Source organism: Chaetura pelagica, unplaced genomic scaffold (genome assembly GCF_000747805.2).
Source record: "Chaetura pelagica isolate M959 unplaced genomic scaffold, ChaPel_1.0 scaffold356, whole genome shotgun sequence".
In the NCBI taxonomy this organism is placed as follows: Eukaryota; Metazoa; Chordata; class Aves; order Apodiformes; family Apodidae; genus Chaetura; species Chaetura pelagica.
This window is the reverse complement of record NW_009953964.1, coordinates 429,363-445,285: the sequence shown is the minus strand read 5'-3', so window position 1 is coordinate 445,285 and position 15,923 is coordinate 429,363. Positions and strand designations below refer to the sequence as shown.

General features: G+C 37.1%; 1 protein-coding gene across 1 annotated transcript; it reads left to right on the top strand.

Annotated features, from left to right (window-relative positions):
* Positions 1-462: 462 nt before the first annotated feature.
* Positions 463-15,343, top strand: SPDL1 (spindle apparatus coiled-coil protein 1). The gene is made up of 12 exons (XM_010001941.1): positions 463-494; positions 2,082-2,257; positions 4,091-4,267; positions 4,572-4,766; positions 5,065-5,214; positions 5,864-5,962; positions 6,795-6,905; positions 8,551-8,691; positions 10,104-10,210; positions 10,490-10,677; positions 11,539-11,884; positions 15,193-15,343. Exons 2-12 carry the CDS (start codon positions 2,099-2,101, stop codon positions 15,341-15,343), a joined length of 1,824 nt encoding a protein of 607 aa, XP_010000243.1. The 5' UTR covers positions 463-494; positions 2,082-2,098.
* The last annotated feature ends 580 nt before the right edge of the window (positions 15,344-15,923 follow it).

Genomic DNA, 15,923 nt, shown 5'->3' with positions numbered 1-15,923 from the left:
CATCTTCTTTAATATTATCCAGTAACTCTTTTCTTTAGAGTTTAAAGTTTGTGAAACTGTAGGACAGCATGTGAAAGAGATGGAAGAAGTAGGAGGGAGCAAGACGAAATTCCTTAATAACCCTTAAAAATAGTGTGTGTGCTGGAAGAAGCTGACCCTGGATATTCAGCCTGTTCACTTGCCCCGCAGGCCAATTGCAGAGCATCTATCCCTTGGCACCATTGCCTGATCTGGCTGTTTTTAAACTATCTGACAGCTGTCTCAACTGACATTTGAATAAGATTTGCATTTCTATGAGGTTTTGGCTTGTGATTTGCATTTTCATGAGACAGCCACAGGCATTAAACCTCTTCAGAGAGGACTGCTGTGAAGGACTGTGCTGTGATGGCGTCTTATGCTCATCCAGACTAGACAACTCTTGCTTCTTTCTTTTTTTTCTTTTAAAGGTGGCATACAAGAAAAAGGTCAAGAAAGCGTTAAGTGGATTTATGAAGGTGAGTTGAGATGATTACTCAAATTTAAATTAGCAAGCTAAATTGCTGTCTTGCCTCTATATGGTTGTCTGGTTAGAAAATAAAGCTATTTTTAAAATTCAGTTTATGAAGTGAATAAGGATTAATTGATCCCCTTTACTAATGCCAATGTGTGCCAGGGGTGATTGCTTCTATATGCTTGTATTGCTACATTTTGCTGCAAAACATAAAATTACCAAATTGTACACAGTGATGCTGTCCTTGTACTAGTGATAAGATTGTTGATTTTTAGTTATGGGTAGTTTTTAGGTATGCAAAATTCCTGCCTTTCTCTGGCTCATTTCAGCATAAGGGTGCAAAAGTAGTATTTCAAATACTGCTATGGTTAGACGAGAAAAGGTGAAGTTTTGGAGCCTGGCTGAATAAAGTAAAGGCATTATATTGCAAGACTGGCATCTTGCTAACATGCAGAAGAATACATAGGCCACATAGAAATGGCAACAACTAAATTTTGTATGAAAGAAGGAAAAGCACAGAATAGCTCTTCAATGAAGAATTACTTTAGTCTTGAAATCTTATTAAAATTATGAACTCTGGCTTTGAAGAATCAACTGCAGATATTTTTTTTGTATTTGTGTATCATTGTGAGTGCATACTTACTGAGAAAACTCCTGGCTTATGTTGTCCAGAAGCCTGAGTTGTTTAGCAATTTCTGGCTTAGGATTTTTTGCAGTGTGGAGATATTAGTAGATTTGGGCGCACGTAGTGGTGCAAGCTTGTGGTGCTAGTTTGAATTTATTTTATTCCTTTAAATATTTTGTTTTGGATATTTTTTTACTGATTTGTTGAAAAAATCACCTTTAATTGTGTCATCCATTATCATATAAAGATAGAAATGGGTGAATTTTCTGAAACGTGTGACAGAGAGGTACTTATTACTAAATGGGTTACCTGCAGGAACTTAGGTTTAAACCAGAAAGCAGGCATGAAAGGCTCCATTAAGCACTTAAGATAAAAATACGTGTTAAAATTCAGTATGTTTTAACAGGGTTTTTATTTTAGACTCTCTTCATTCAACTACCTTTATCAGTTTCTATATCTCACTTAATGTTATTAAGAATAAACTATCCTGCTAATACAGCTGCCTACATGAATCTGTAGTGTCAGTTGTGTACACAACTGCTGCTGTAGTTAGTGTGGCTTTATTTGTAATACCACAGCAAATATTGTCAGCCATGTGCGTGGAATTGTTTTTCCAAGGTTATTTCCTAGTCTTCCCTTGCATACTGGAGAATAACTGTGCAGTAGATGAACTCTGGTTCTAGTGTGCTAGGAAACCAGGCTGGGGACATAGGAGTTGTTCTGCTGCATGCTATTACTTAAGACATAGTTGGAATAAGATGTTAACCAAATTCATGGAGGAATAGTTGTTACTTCACTTTTCACAGGACTGTTTGTTCATGAGCTTTTTTGTGTGTCTTGTGTTAATGCAAAAATAGATCCTTGTGTCCCGATTAAGAGAGCGAATCCAGTGAATTCTTTCAGATTAACTACTGTTAATTTACTGCAATGTATCTTTAAAATAACTTTGTGTTTGCCATGTTGAAGTAACAGAAGGAAGAAAAATGGAGACAGAGACCATTTCAAGTCTGAGACACCAACTGAAGGAAGCAGAGAATGAGCGCAGAAAGGCAGCGCAGTACGGGCTGCATTTGTTGGAGTCCCAAAGTGAAATTCAGAATCAGTTGGATGAAACACGGCGTGAATTGACTGAGAAAACTGAGGTGATGTTCTAAACTGAGTAAAAAATGCAGTGAGGAACTTTGTTTTAAGTATAGCTCTTTTCCATTTTAAATGCATTTTCGAGTCTAGATTAAATGCAATAAACCTTCCTAGTTTAAGTATTTGCACAGAGGGCTTTTTATCTCTGCTCTCTACCTTAAATATAAAACATGTACTAAGTGCTAACATTTTTTTCAGAGCATTTTTTTTGGGCATGTTTAGTAACTCATTCCTATTGTACTCACCCTGCAAGCTTTTTATTACTTAAGGCTGTACGAAGAATGCTAGGACAAAGACTAAAAGTGATTTGTTCTGTTGTGAAGCTTTCCAATTTTCTGAACACCAAGGGGTTCTGAATTTTTTTTACATTTCTTTACCTCTTGAAAAAAAGTAGTGTAGTGTTGAATCAGAGAGGTCATATTTAGCCAGTGTTCTTAGTAATTGTGCAAGAAAGTTCCAGTCAGGGAAGTATCTTCCACTTTTCATAAACAGTGGAGTGTTTCTTTGATTTTCGTCAGCCCATGCTTCAGATTGAGCATTTCTCTTCACTTAGTCTGTTTCTGGCTGTGCATCCGTTCCTTCTCTTGTGATAGAGCTAAAATGTTTGTGGTTTTGTTGTAGTTCTTCTTTTGTCTGTTTTTTTTTTTATCCAGTGGGAGAGTTCTGGCACCCTGCTATTCTGAATGAACCCTGATAGCTTCTCAAAATAAGTTTGTTGTTAGCTGAGTGCAGGCGAGGCAGCTGGAAAGCACAGGTGATAAGTAAGGCAGGGCAACATCACCCTTTTCTGCAGATAATCTGAGATGTTACCTTCTGTGTTGTGAAGCTGCACCTATAGGCTGTAACCTTGTTTTTAGGCTGGAGCAAAGTTATGAGTTAGGCTTGTGTGAAGCAGATCGATTAGGAACTTAAATTCCAAGAGTAGAGGGAAGGAACTGTGTGCTTCACACAGAATTAACAGCATGTGTGGGAACTGTGGTTATTCAACAGGTTCTTTAAAGCTTTTACATCTATTGTCTTTGGAATCTGAGAGCCAGAGCAATTACTGTGAAGATCAGTATAAGTTGTAACAGGAGGCACAAGAGTCTTTCAGAAAAAATCTATGTGCTTCTGTATAAGTCTGTGTAGGCAAAGCACCATAGTTTTTTGCTTCTCATGGCTCTGGTCAGCAGTGCACTCCCAAGCCTTTTCTGCTACCAAGACTCACCTTCTAATTTTTTTTTTTTGCTTCTCCTTAATTGCTAGCTGAGTGGAAAAGTAAAATGAAACTACCTTTAAAATTAGCAATCAAAATCAGGCATAGAGGGAAGATGATTTAAAAGTGATGCGTCTTCAACCTGAAGGGCTGATGGGATTTATTACATAATAGTTAACAATGTAGATGTCTTTAACAGACATTGAACCCAGCTGTTCTACAGTCAGGGAATGAACCCTTGATGGACTAACAGTTTTTAACATAGTGGGGTTCCATGATGGTAAAGGGACTGTGAGCTCCCCTTACACTTGCAGAAAAGATGACCACACCCTTCAAGTTTGGTGCAAAGAACTATACAGTTCCATGAAGAAGAGAATATTACAGTGCTTAATGAAGTCATAACATTTCAGAGGAGTGTGTTTTGGGGTTGCTTTGTTTTCTTTCTGTTGCTTGTTTTGGTTTGTTTGTTTTTTTTCTTAAAGGGGTATGACAATTTCCTAATTAGGCCTTCAACAAGGGGTTGAATGAGCTACAGGTTTTAGGAATTTAATGTCATGGTTTTGAGTCAGTGTTTAGTATGTTGTTCCCTAAGCGTTTATTAATATAACATCTAGATTTAGTAGTATGTTATTTCTTTCAGAAATTTGAACAAGATAAATACTCTCTTCAGAGAGAAATTGAACTTAAGAATCGAATGTTGGAAAGTTTGACTTTCGAATGTGACGCCCTAAAGCAACAGCAAAACGTGCAACTGGATAAACAGAAAGAACAGCTTGCTAGAGTCTATGGACAAGAAATCAGTGACCTTAAAAACAAGGTTTGGTGACTAGTATATAGTTAAAATGTTGCTAATGCCTTTTTAAAGAATACATATTTAACTCATAATTACCCAGTTACTACAAATGTAATAAATAGTTTTAATATGGGGGAGCTTCCTTGTTTGTTTTTTAGCAAACAACTGCATAGTTACGTTGTGAAATTCATTACATTTCAAAGCTTATTTTTAAAAGTTTACTCTTAAGTTGCATTTCTAACACATTTTCTGTAATTAGAACAGTCAAAATTATTATGCTTTTCAATAATTATAAAATGGTACTACTTATTTGTCAACTGTCTTTAAGCTGGAGAACCTGAAAGCAGAACTAGATGAAACCCGACTGTCGGAGAAACAATTAAGACACAAAGTGGATCATCAGAAGGAAATAATTGCTGCCAAATCAGAAGAACTGCATATGATGTCTGAACGTGTACATGAGACCATGTCTTCAGAAATGCTCAATCTTCAGATAGAACTCACTGAACTAGAAAGTGTGAAGGTGTGTGACTAGTCCTTAATTATTAGGAATGCTGGCTAGTTGAAGGTGAAGTTCTCCTTTTTTAATGCATTTCATTTGTACATATTTTCTGTATGTTGTTGCTGTGTGATTGGCTTGCTAGTAAGAAAATATGCACTGGAGAAAAATAACAGCTTTGGTAACTAGACTTTAATACAACTCTTCAAGTTGATAATTTGTAGTAAGAATAATTGCTACTAAGAAACCTGCTTGGCTCACATGCCTGTTCTAATTGTTTTATAAACCTTTTATTTCATACTTCTTTTTTTGTTTTGTTCAGGCCAGTGTTGAAGAAAAGCTGAATGAACTGCAGTGCAGTAAAGAACAACTAGAACTCATGAACAGTAACTTGCGTAATCAGGTGGAGCGTATACAGGGGGAAAAAGAAGAGAGGGAAAAAGAAGTTGTTTCTTACTGTAATGCATTAGAGGTATTGTCTTAATTTTATTCAAAATTGGTAGATAAATTCCATGAGTTGTGGTGCTAGCTTTTAAAGTGAAATCAGATGTTCTGAGAGAGGAGTTCAGGGAGGGAGAATAAGCAGAAAGGGGGGACAAAAACCAAACCAAAAAAACTGGCTTGTCATGTTTGGTGTTCCCTGTTGTTAATACTCTCTCCATTGTCCTTTTGTGGAAGGCTGTGTATGGAGATCCTTTGCTTTGCAGCACTCTGCCTCATAACAGGACCTTCTTGCAGGTCACTGATACAATTTTCATTTTTATTTCAAGTTGCTACTGAATGCCTTGGAAATTTTGTTACTGGGCAGTAGAGGATTTGTGACTACACAGCACAGTAAGGCCAGTGGTATAAATATCATTAATCCAATTGATATATATCAAAGTTTTCCTTTATACATTTTGTTTATGCTCTTTTTCTGAAGAGCAAGTGTAATACTAAGCCTTTCAGTAAAATGAAATTGATTCTGGCCAGAACTGTGTGTACAGTTAAGAGTACTGCAGTACAAGATAATCTGTGATAAGGGCATAGAATATGAAAAAGAGGTAACATTATCTGATTACATGAATATATGCAGTACATCGGATGCTGAAATGACTAATATCCTCTTTGCTTTAATCTAGAAAGCTCGTGAGGCTAATCAAGAGCTTCAGGTTCAGCTGGATCATGCAGTGCAGCAGTCTTTGGACCCTACAAGTAAAGGCAATTCTCTCTTTGCAGAGGTACAGTTATGCCACAGATACCTGAGAATATACAGAGGAGATACAAATTACTTCATAAGTATGATTTCTTATGTTGCATTGAAAATATTAGAGTATCGGTACCTGATCTGGCCAGTGTGAGTCTGTTCCTCAAATACTGCTTCAGTATTGAACTGTCAAGGAACTGGTATAAGGAAAACAATGTATATGTGTACTCTGAATTAGGGACTTAGTAAACTTAATGGAATAAGTCAATTAATTACCTGGCTGTCATGACAGAGGATGTGACTGAGGGTTCATCACAGTTCTTTCTGCAGCTCTTAGCTCCAAGTGGTTTTGTAAACCTTTGTTAATGCAGAAGATAGTATGAGAAATACTACAAGATTCTCTTAAATGGTGTCTTTTAAAAACATATTGAGATTTGCTGGATGTTTGAGCATCTCTGCAAAACTAATTTTTTAGTTGTTTTTTGAATAAGAATTCAAATGCTGTTAAATGCATAGGAAGTTTGTTTGCTGACAAGACCTAGGGAACTGATTTAATTGGTACACATTTTCTTATCTGTTCTGCTGTGAATGGACAAAACTGTTCTACAGCAACACTGAGACATGTCAAATTTAACTTCATTTTGGTACCAACGGAACAGAATAAAAATCTGTTGCTTTTCACTGACTGGGCTTCAGCTGCTGCAGCACTGTCTGACAGAGGTCATGACAACGGTGCTGTGGTTGGAAAAGCAGTATTTGCAGAACCAACATCAGTTTCTAGGTAACATCTCCTTGTAAAACTTGTAATCCAAGTGACAACAAGTGTTATAGTTTTCATAGTAATAACTGTTAACAATGTTCTGTAGGTGGAGGACCGTAGGGCAGAAATGGAACGACAACTGATCAGTATGAGAATAAAATATCAGTCACTACAAAAACAGCATGCATTCACTAGAGAACAATTGCAAAGAATGAAGGTATGACCATTACTGTAATACTCCAGGGTTTCCTTGGGGTTTGATAAGACAGTGCTTTAGTACACAGGCTAGGGGATTTGCTTATCTTTAAAATCTGATACAGTGGTCTGGGGGGAGGGATATTGTGCTATTTGACTTTTATGGTGCATCAGCATTTTCCTATTGCTATTAGTGCTACTACTGGAGTTCCCAGCTCTGCTGAAGGCACTGTGGTTGCTTATTGTGGCAGTGGTTGTTAAAGGGGTACAAGTACAACTTCCAACAATTAAACTAGCATTCGGTTTGTCTTGACAAGTGCTTTTTCTTTCTAGTTCTTGTACAACATGAATCATTTACTTGTCTATTTACCAACTGTGGTTGTCAGGAGTAAATGTCAAGAAGAGGGCTGACTTGTTCTCTGTCTTCTGATCACTCTGGGTTGCTTTCTTCTTTGACTGCATTTTTCTGGCTTCTCCGTCTTGACTGCAAGAAGAAGTCCTAACTTTGGTTGTAATTATTTCATTTATATTCCACTTCCGTAGGATGGGGTCCTGTTGGTTGATACTGTTGAGAACTAGTTAGCACAAGCTGATTTAAGAAATAAGGGAATGCTGCAAAACTGACCACCATTCTTATGCTGGTCTTCTGATTTGCCAGCACAAGGGTGGATCCTTGTGCATTGATCAAGTACTTGATCATGCTTTTGGAGGAGAGTGCTTAAACATGAAGAGCAGTGATAATGCAGAAAACTAAAGGATAGTTTTAGTCAGCCAGTGGGGCTTAAAATTTTGCCTCCCTTATGTCCTGTAGAAGCTATGAGGAGGGGATGGTTGACTTTTTACCTCTAGTTTGTGTACAATGTTTTACTTGACAAAGGAGATTCTGAAAGGTAAATGCTCTTCTCTTGCTTTATCTGTTATCCATATTGGCTAGACTGCTAAAAAAGCTACAGTTACCACTAACACCCTTTTAAGTCTTTCCAGTATTGCATTTTGTATTGATTCTCCAGGTGTTTAAAACCACTTAATTTATTAGGGCACTCATGATATCATGTTAACAGCATCATTATAATGCAAGGTTTTTCTTTGATAAACTTGTTTTGTAATGACAAAGGATGTTCCTTGGCTTGAATGGATGTCTTCCACTGAAGGAATAGAAGCAGCTAATATTCTTGGATTAAATACTATAGAAGATAAATTTAATTTTACCGGTATCTCAGAATCAGAACTGCAGAAGAAGAGTTTTAAAACTTGCTGGTGCACTGGAGTTTTTTTTCCAAGTGAGAATTTATGAATAGGATGCATTTTTAGCTCTGATAAACAAGCTGGCTGAAGTTTATGTCTAGCTGACTTGGTGTTTACAGTTTGAATGTGAAATGTTGCATATGTCCTTGACAGTATGTTTTTAGGTTCTTTATTCACTACAGAGAAAAATGTGATACTTCAGGGTTACTCTGTCCAGTAAATTTTCAGCTGTCCTAAAGATTTTTAGTTTCAACCTGTGATAACAGCGGTAAAGACTAGAGTTGAGGCATCTAGTGGGATTCTGTATTTGGGTTTATAATTACAAGGCTTGAATGCCCTAATTGATTGGGGTAAGAGGCTGAGATTTTCAGTCACTTAACCCAGTATTTGTTATAAGGACTTTTTTTTTTCCTTTATTCCAGCTGCAAATGGCTACACTGCTACAAATAAAAGGCTCTCAGGCAGAGTTTGAGCAGCTGGAACGCTTGCAGTCCATGCTAGAGCAAAAGAATGGTGAGATAGAAGATCTTCTTATGAAAGTGAGGCAGCTAGAAAAATTTAAGGTAAATGATCTGTAATTAAGTGTTTTCCACTCATAATAATGTAAAGTTAAAACACAAGATAAGAACGTTTTTGTAAACTCTGAAGTCCATGCTTAGGTCTGAAAAGGGATTCAAAGACTACTCATACCTTTATTTGACCAAAGTTCTCTTTTACAGCTGGAGAGCAAACTTTTGAAGTTTATAGAAGCAAAAAATCCTACACCTTCCAAGGTCCAGTGTGGCAAAACAATCTTTTCTGAGTTCCTGTGTGTAGCACCTTCATATTTTACAGTTACCTGTCAAGTTTAAATTCAGTTACTTGGTCAGAGTTGACTGAGCTATGACATTAGATTTTTCTCTCGGAAGACAGAACCATTTCTGAATTTTACTGTGTGTATTTAGGCTTTATAGCTTTGTAGTCTCTCAGCTGTATTGATTTTCTTGGATTTTTATTTCCTTAATATGTCTTAACTTTGCATTTGAAGCATGCTCTTTCCTAGAAAAACAACTGGTTAATCATACTTGTAAAGCAATTGCTTTAGTCCTTCTATGCAACTTAATAGTATCTTTTCAATAGTTTGGAAAGAGAGAAACACATGAGAGCACCTGCTGCCCTGTTGTAATCATACTGATGTTTGTGTTCATCCAGAGAGAAGCGGTGGCCTTTCTTACATGTGGATGTGACTGACCCTTTCTTATCACAGCCTTGGAATGTAGCAAGTCTGTGCTTGTTAAGATAGTGTCCTCTATTATGCATTTAACCCAATGTGAAGCTAGTGGCATAAAGCAAGGCCTATTTTAGTAAGCAACTGAGACAGCTTGATGGCTTGACTAGTTTTATCACGTATAAGCTCGATCAGTATTTGTATTTGTTTCTGTCTTGTAAGTAGTGTCAGGATGTGATATGATTTGATCCAAATAACCATCAGAAGTACTAGTAGTCAGTAACTGATGAAAGCCTATGAGACCTGTGGAACAGGGTTAAATCTGAGCCCTGCTTAGAGAAAGACCCAAATCCACCAGAATGTCATGTTACTTATTTTGGCTATTGATGAACATGGTTTGTATGTCTTAGCTTTGGAGTCTAGCTGTTGAAGCCTAGAAATAAAGGCTGAAACAAGTTCCTTGTGTGTTAACTAAATACCCTGTTTTTTCAAATGAAAATGAAGATAACCATTCTACAATGCAGTGTGGAAACTAGAAGTTGAGAACTTGGTATTTTATTTCTTTCAGTGAATGAGACAGAACTGTCAGTTTCAGTGCTATTTGACATCTGTAACAAACGAGGAAGTACTCTGAGCAACTGAGCTCTTAAGTGTCAATATCTCTATGATGAGGCTTCTTTGCAGGAATGCATGGAAAAACTCACCTGAGGTCTTAGCTCATGTCCTTCTGAAAGGTTGCTATTTGACAACATAGTTTTTCTTTGTCAGACTTTATATGAGAATACAGAAGAACTCAAAGCTAGTAGGAGCTCCCAAGAAGAGTCTGAAGATGGCTACTATGCAGATTTACTGCAAATGAAACTTGACAAGTCAAAGTAAGTACTTAATGATCTGAGGCCTACAAGTTGGTTGTACACTTACAGCTATGTGTTTCTATTCTCCGTTTTAGTTTTAGTTAGTTTGTATGTAGTCCTCTGTAAGTGCAAGTAGGCTCAATGTCTCTTTAGTGTGGAACCATTATTCGTTATTGGTCTGAGCAGTGTTTTGTTATTTTACTTACTGTTGCAAAAGAGAGCAGCTGAGCTACTTTATATTATTGTTATTAACATCAACAACCTGGTTTGAGTGACTGTATAATTTTCATTTTGCCCTAGCAAGGAAAATGAAACCTTGAAAAATGAACTATCCTTGCAGAGGATGAAAGCTCTGTATGAGAGCCAAAGGGTTCTGGAAGTTGAAAGGAAACTCTTCACAAATGAGAGGCATTTGCAAGCTTCTCAGAGTGAGAATATGAACTTGCGGGTTATGCTGGATGACCTAAAAATGAAATACGAACCTGAAGGTAACTACTAATATTTTCCACATGGAAAAGATCTGCTCTTCTCAACCTCCTGAAGTTGAATGATATGAAGCAGGAAGACATCTAGATAGTTCCAGATCTAAACTGATTAAATATCTGCTTTATTGATGATAATTTGGTCTAAAAGCAACTGAAATGAAATAGTAAAGCCCTGCCCTGCTTGAGCACCTTACTTAAGTATGTATGCAAATATTAAATTCAAAAGATGGAAGAGTACAAAATAGTGTTCAGGGGCTTCAGAATATAGATGGGTAACTGTAGTGAAGTAGGTGGGAACAAATTCTTAGGAGAGGATAAGAGATGCAAAGCATTTAGAGGAAAAACTGTTTCAGTAGCTCAAGTTAATATGGATCAAGTTTTCAAAAGAGAGCCCCCTGAAAAACAGCTGATACCTGGGTATGGGCAGAAATGGGGAGTTGTAGCCTTTGGAGAAAGATAAATAGGGAACTAGGTGGGTGAATGTGTTCTGGTTTGTCCATTTGTCCAAAGGATTGAATTTTAAAATCTTAGTTGTGGAAGCTTAACTCAGCAGCCTCCAAAATGGGAATAATATAATTGTGCATATCCATGTAGTTTAAAGCATCTCATTAAAAGTCTTGTTAAAAAGAGAGAGTGGGTGGAGAGAAAAATAACTTTTGCAAGCTGGCTTGTCTTAGGATGCTTACTTGCTGATAAAAGATTATATGAAAAGACTATCATTAAGGGATGTAGAAAGTCCATTAAGAATTATACCAAGGTCTTTAATAATGTGAAATGTTCTTTATTAGTTTTATTATTAACATATGGGTGGGCAAGTTAACTCCAGCTGCACTTGTGTACAAAAAGTAAATTCCTTTTCCCTAGAATTACTGAAAGGCACTCAAATTAAAAAGAAGAGGGAGAAGATTCCAGTCGACAGTACTTCCGAATGCTTGGACAGAAAAAATACTTCAGTAAAAGAAGCTGCTCTCTCTCAGTTACCAAGTAAGGAAGAAATAAAGATGACTTCCAATAACTTGGATCAAAGTGAAGCTTCTCCAAAAAAACATGCTCTTGAAGCACCATCATTAAATAGAGCTCTTCAAGCAATGCAAGAAGTAGTTCAACCTGAAAGAGAAAGGAAGAGAGTTACAATTAAAGATGAGACTCATGATGCCTTTCCTTCATGTAGCCAAAGTAGAAGTAATTTCTTGACTCCAGCTGCCCCCAGGTCAGTGTCAGCTTCTCTCTATGGTCAAGGCAATCAGCACAGACCTGCACCTCTTTTCTTCCGCTGCATGAACTATGCTATCCACTTCTTTATCTATTTCCTCAGTGTTGCATGCAGTGTAATTCCTCAGCTCCGACTGCCTACGTTGAACCTCTTAAAACCTTTTAGAAAGACTAAAATCATGACTAATGCAAGAGACTCTTGAAACTGTAACAATCTTTGATATACCTTTCCCATTACTTGAAAATGGTTCGGGGTGCTGGTAGCATGACAGTTCATTCTGTTTGCTCTCGCTTGAGGAACAGGACTGTTTTCTGAGTGTCTTCAAAGCTGCCACGCAACTGTTTAATTTCAAAGCAGCAAAGGCAATAGGTGGTATGCTTCAGCTGCATATATCATTCCAGCACTCATCAATTTTCAGATGAAACTAAAAGCCTAAAAGTAATGTAAGTAGTTCTTAACCTGAATTGGGTTAACAGAACTTTTCTCGTACAAGGCAACAGACAGTTATGCTATTTGTGTTGTCAGTAAACTGAATTCCATAATCTGAATGTATGGTCACTAAAGACACAACTGCTAAACCAAGATGAAGTTTTCCCTTTGAGAATTTAAGTTTCTTTTTGATAGATGGTAATTTAGTACAGTAATTAGTTTCACCTTTTTTATATTGGCAAAAGGAATGGTGACTTTTTTCCAGCTGATGCTTTTGTCTTTTGTTCATAATTTTAGTTAACACGTATTGGTGTATTTGGAGGTAGAAAAAACAAATATTTGAGAGAACCTAAATGTCTTGAGCTTACAACTTCCTAATGTCTGCTAGTAAAAATTGTTTATTGAATCTAGAATGATAGCAGCTTCAAAGACAGGAAGACCTTAAGTGGAAATCTGTACAGTATATCCACAATTAATGACATTCAGAAGTAATTGGATTGATGCTTTGACTCAAATAAAATATTCAGGGTTGCATTGAATGCAATTAACAGATAAAGTAACCAAACCACACAGTCTTCTGAAACAGTCTGAAAAGAAGATGACAGACAGGGCAGTTGAAGTAGCTGTGGCAAAATGTGCAGGGAATGTTGCTGAGGAGCATCAGAGATGTCAGACATGGGTGGTGAAAGTTGAGGGGAAAGGTAATTGAGTGATGGTGGTGAGTTTTGCCAGTGTTCTGTACACATCAAGGAATAGCGTGTAACCTGGGTGTGAAAAGTTTTTCTTGATGTTTGTTTTGGAAAGAAAGGTACAATGTCTGCCAACAGGAAGTTGTTAGAAACGGTTTATGTGAACTGAAGGTGGGTAAACCCGCCAGGGAGGGGGGAAGGAGAGGAAACAATTTTTCTGGGATGGATGTTTGAAAACAGCAGGTAAAAAAAGTGGAAGAAGATGAAGTCACAGTTCAGAGGGAAGGTTCTAATCTTGCACTAATCTTGTTGGTTCAAATAAGGAATAAAACATTAATCAGTAGATTCAAAAAAATGAAAACCACCAGCACAACAACAACGAAAGCCACAAAACTCCATATAAGCTTTAGAGTTGTTTTCAATGGTGGCGTGAACCTATAAAAGGCAAATCCAGGCAGAAGGTTCTGTTTAAGTTTTTGCTGGTGTTGATGAACTACTAAATTCCCAATTGATGATGATAAGATCATGTTGAGTATTTCTTTAACACTGATGTTTTATGAAATAGTTAGCTAGGTTAAAATCTGATTATTGGAGAGACTGAGTTTCTAAACATGAGGGGATTTTCTCTACTGTTCTGTGGCCAAACCCTGTGTAGGAATACAGCTAAACGCAGAAGCACAAAAAATATTAGTGACTTGAGCAGGAATTTTTTTTAGGAATGTGGACCTGAAAATAGCAAGTTTGGGAGAGGTAAAAAGTACTTGGCATGTGCATGGTGGATAATTATCAATCTTTCACCTTGTGTAAAATGTCATGCTCTGGCTGGAATGGATCCTGTGGTCATTTGGAGATGTTCTTGTAAATTGAGTAGTTTTTGTGCAAGAATGACTTGAGCTGTGTCAGTATTAATCCATGAAACATGACAGTGGTGAGATCCACAGTAATTGTGATTTCAGACTTGATTTCAGATTTGATTTCTAGAATGTGGTGTTAGAAAAGTTTTGCCAGCTTAGGAGTTGAAGATGAAGTGGTCAGAAGTGATCTATATGTGCTTGTATGGGTTTGAAGTTTTGCAACTGATTTTTGCAGGGTGAAGCTCAGTAACTAACAGCAGATGTACACATCTGCCGCAGGTGTGGATATGCTTCCGAAAGCTTATAACAAGGAAACATTGGCATACTTTATTAGATAATGGTACTGATTAGTTTATGGTATATGAGTGTTGGGAGCACAGTACTTGAGACTAAAGATTTAAATATTGATGTGATAGTTTTTAGTTAATTAGTAATGTAATTCAGGCAATGCAGGGGTGATAGGTAGCAACGTCTTCTGTCAGGCCAACTGCCCTATGAAAAGATACTTGTGTACTGAATTACTTTTCTTCCCTTCTGAAACTGAAATAGCTATTTCCAGTCCTTGCTGCTCAACTTAGTTTGCATTTGTTTGAAGTTGGTTTAGTTTGATCTGAGGAAGGGCTTGTATGCCCAAGAGTTTATTTGCTCTTTTAAATTATTTAACTGGATTACAAATGCCAAATCTACCTCATTTGGACTTCAGTCAAACAGGAACAGCAAATGCTTATAGCTGTTTGACTCAGCAGGAGATCTGGATAAAGTTTGACCCAAATCCCCTTGTAGTTGAACAAGTTTGTGGATTTTTAAGTGCAAGTGTTTAACTGTCCCTTTCTGATCCATCCATTTGCCTATGAGAACACTCGACAAATATGACACTGCTCTGAAGAGGTGGTCTGAGCTGGCTTGGTATAAGGACTCTGATGAGTTAAGCTTGGCTTGCTGCTGGATGCCCACTCAGCTGCTTTCACTCCCTGTCTTAGAATGGGGGGAACAAATTAAGTTGGAAAAGCCTTGTGGGTTCAGGTAAAGACAGGGATCAATTAGTCATGGGCAAAACTTACATGACTTGAGGAAGATAAATTCATAGCCAGTGAAAACTAGTGTTCAGTTTTGCTGGTTTAGTAACTTGCAAAAAAGGAAGGCCATACTTGAGGTGATGAAATGTGAATAGGACTGATTTAGAAATGCTATTTTTAATTTCATTTTGTACTTAAACATTGCTTGATCTGTCTTGGCATATCAGTGCTCTTGTGTGCCAGTTGGCTTGTTGATTTTGCTTGAAAATCTTATTTTAGCCCTGTTTATGTATTTAGAATGATTGCTTTGCCTATAGGTTAACAGCTGAATCCAGACTTGAAACTACGGAAAAAGAAGATAAGAAAGAAAATAAAATCACAACTGAGAAGAAAACACAAAAGAGAAAGTACACAACATTGTATGTATCTTCTAAGCCAACCTCTGAAACTCAATGTGCCCAGCAATAAGGCTTGCAGTTCTGGCAGGAACCTGAACGACTGGGAGTCCTCCTGCAGCGGAAAACACTGAGCAATTCCTAAGAAACACAGAGATGTACAGGTTCCTAACTTAGATACTGTTCTGCCTTGTTTTGAGAGTTGCACTTTTGATAACTTACCAGAGGACACCTGTTAAATTTCCTGACATTATGACCTGAAGTGTTGCCTTGTCCTGAATCCTGGCTAAGTCTCTAAACAAATGTTATTTGTTGGAAGGACAGTGTTAATGAATCTTAAGGAGATGTTCTTGCTACAGAAGTTTTATTCTAAGACCGGGGTGACCCCTTAGCAAGACAGACTACACAATGTTGATGCAGAACAATAAAAATAAAACTTTCTTTTGCTTTCTTTCTAAAATGTAGTCTATAATTGTATTTGAGAAAAATATTTGTCTAAATCTGTCAGATCTTTTGATAAGTGAAGTATCTTGAAGAAAGGGTTTTGTTTTAAAAAAAGTACCACTCAATAAAAGCTAAGAAATTGTAATGAATGTGCTGTGTGTCCTAGTGCTTTTGGAGACAAAGGTTAACTTCATACAGAATAATTCTGA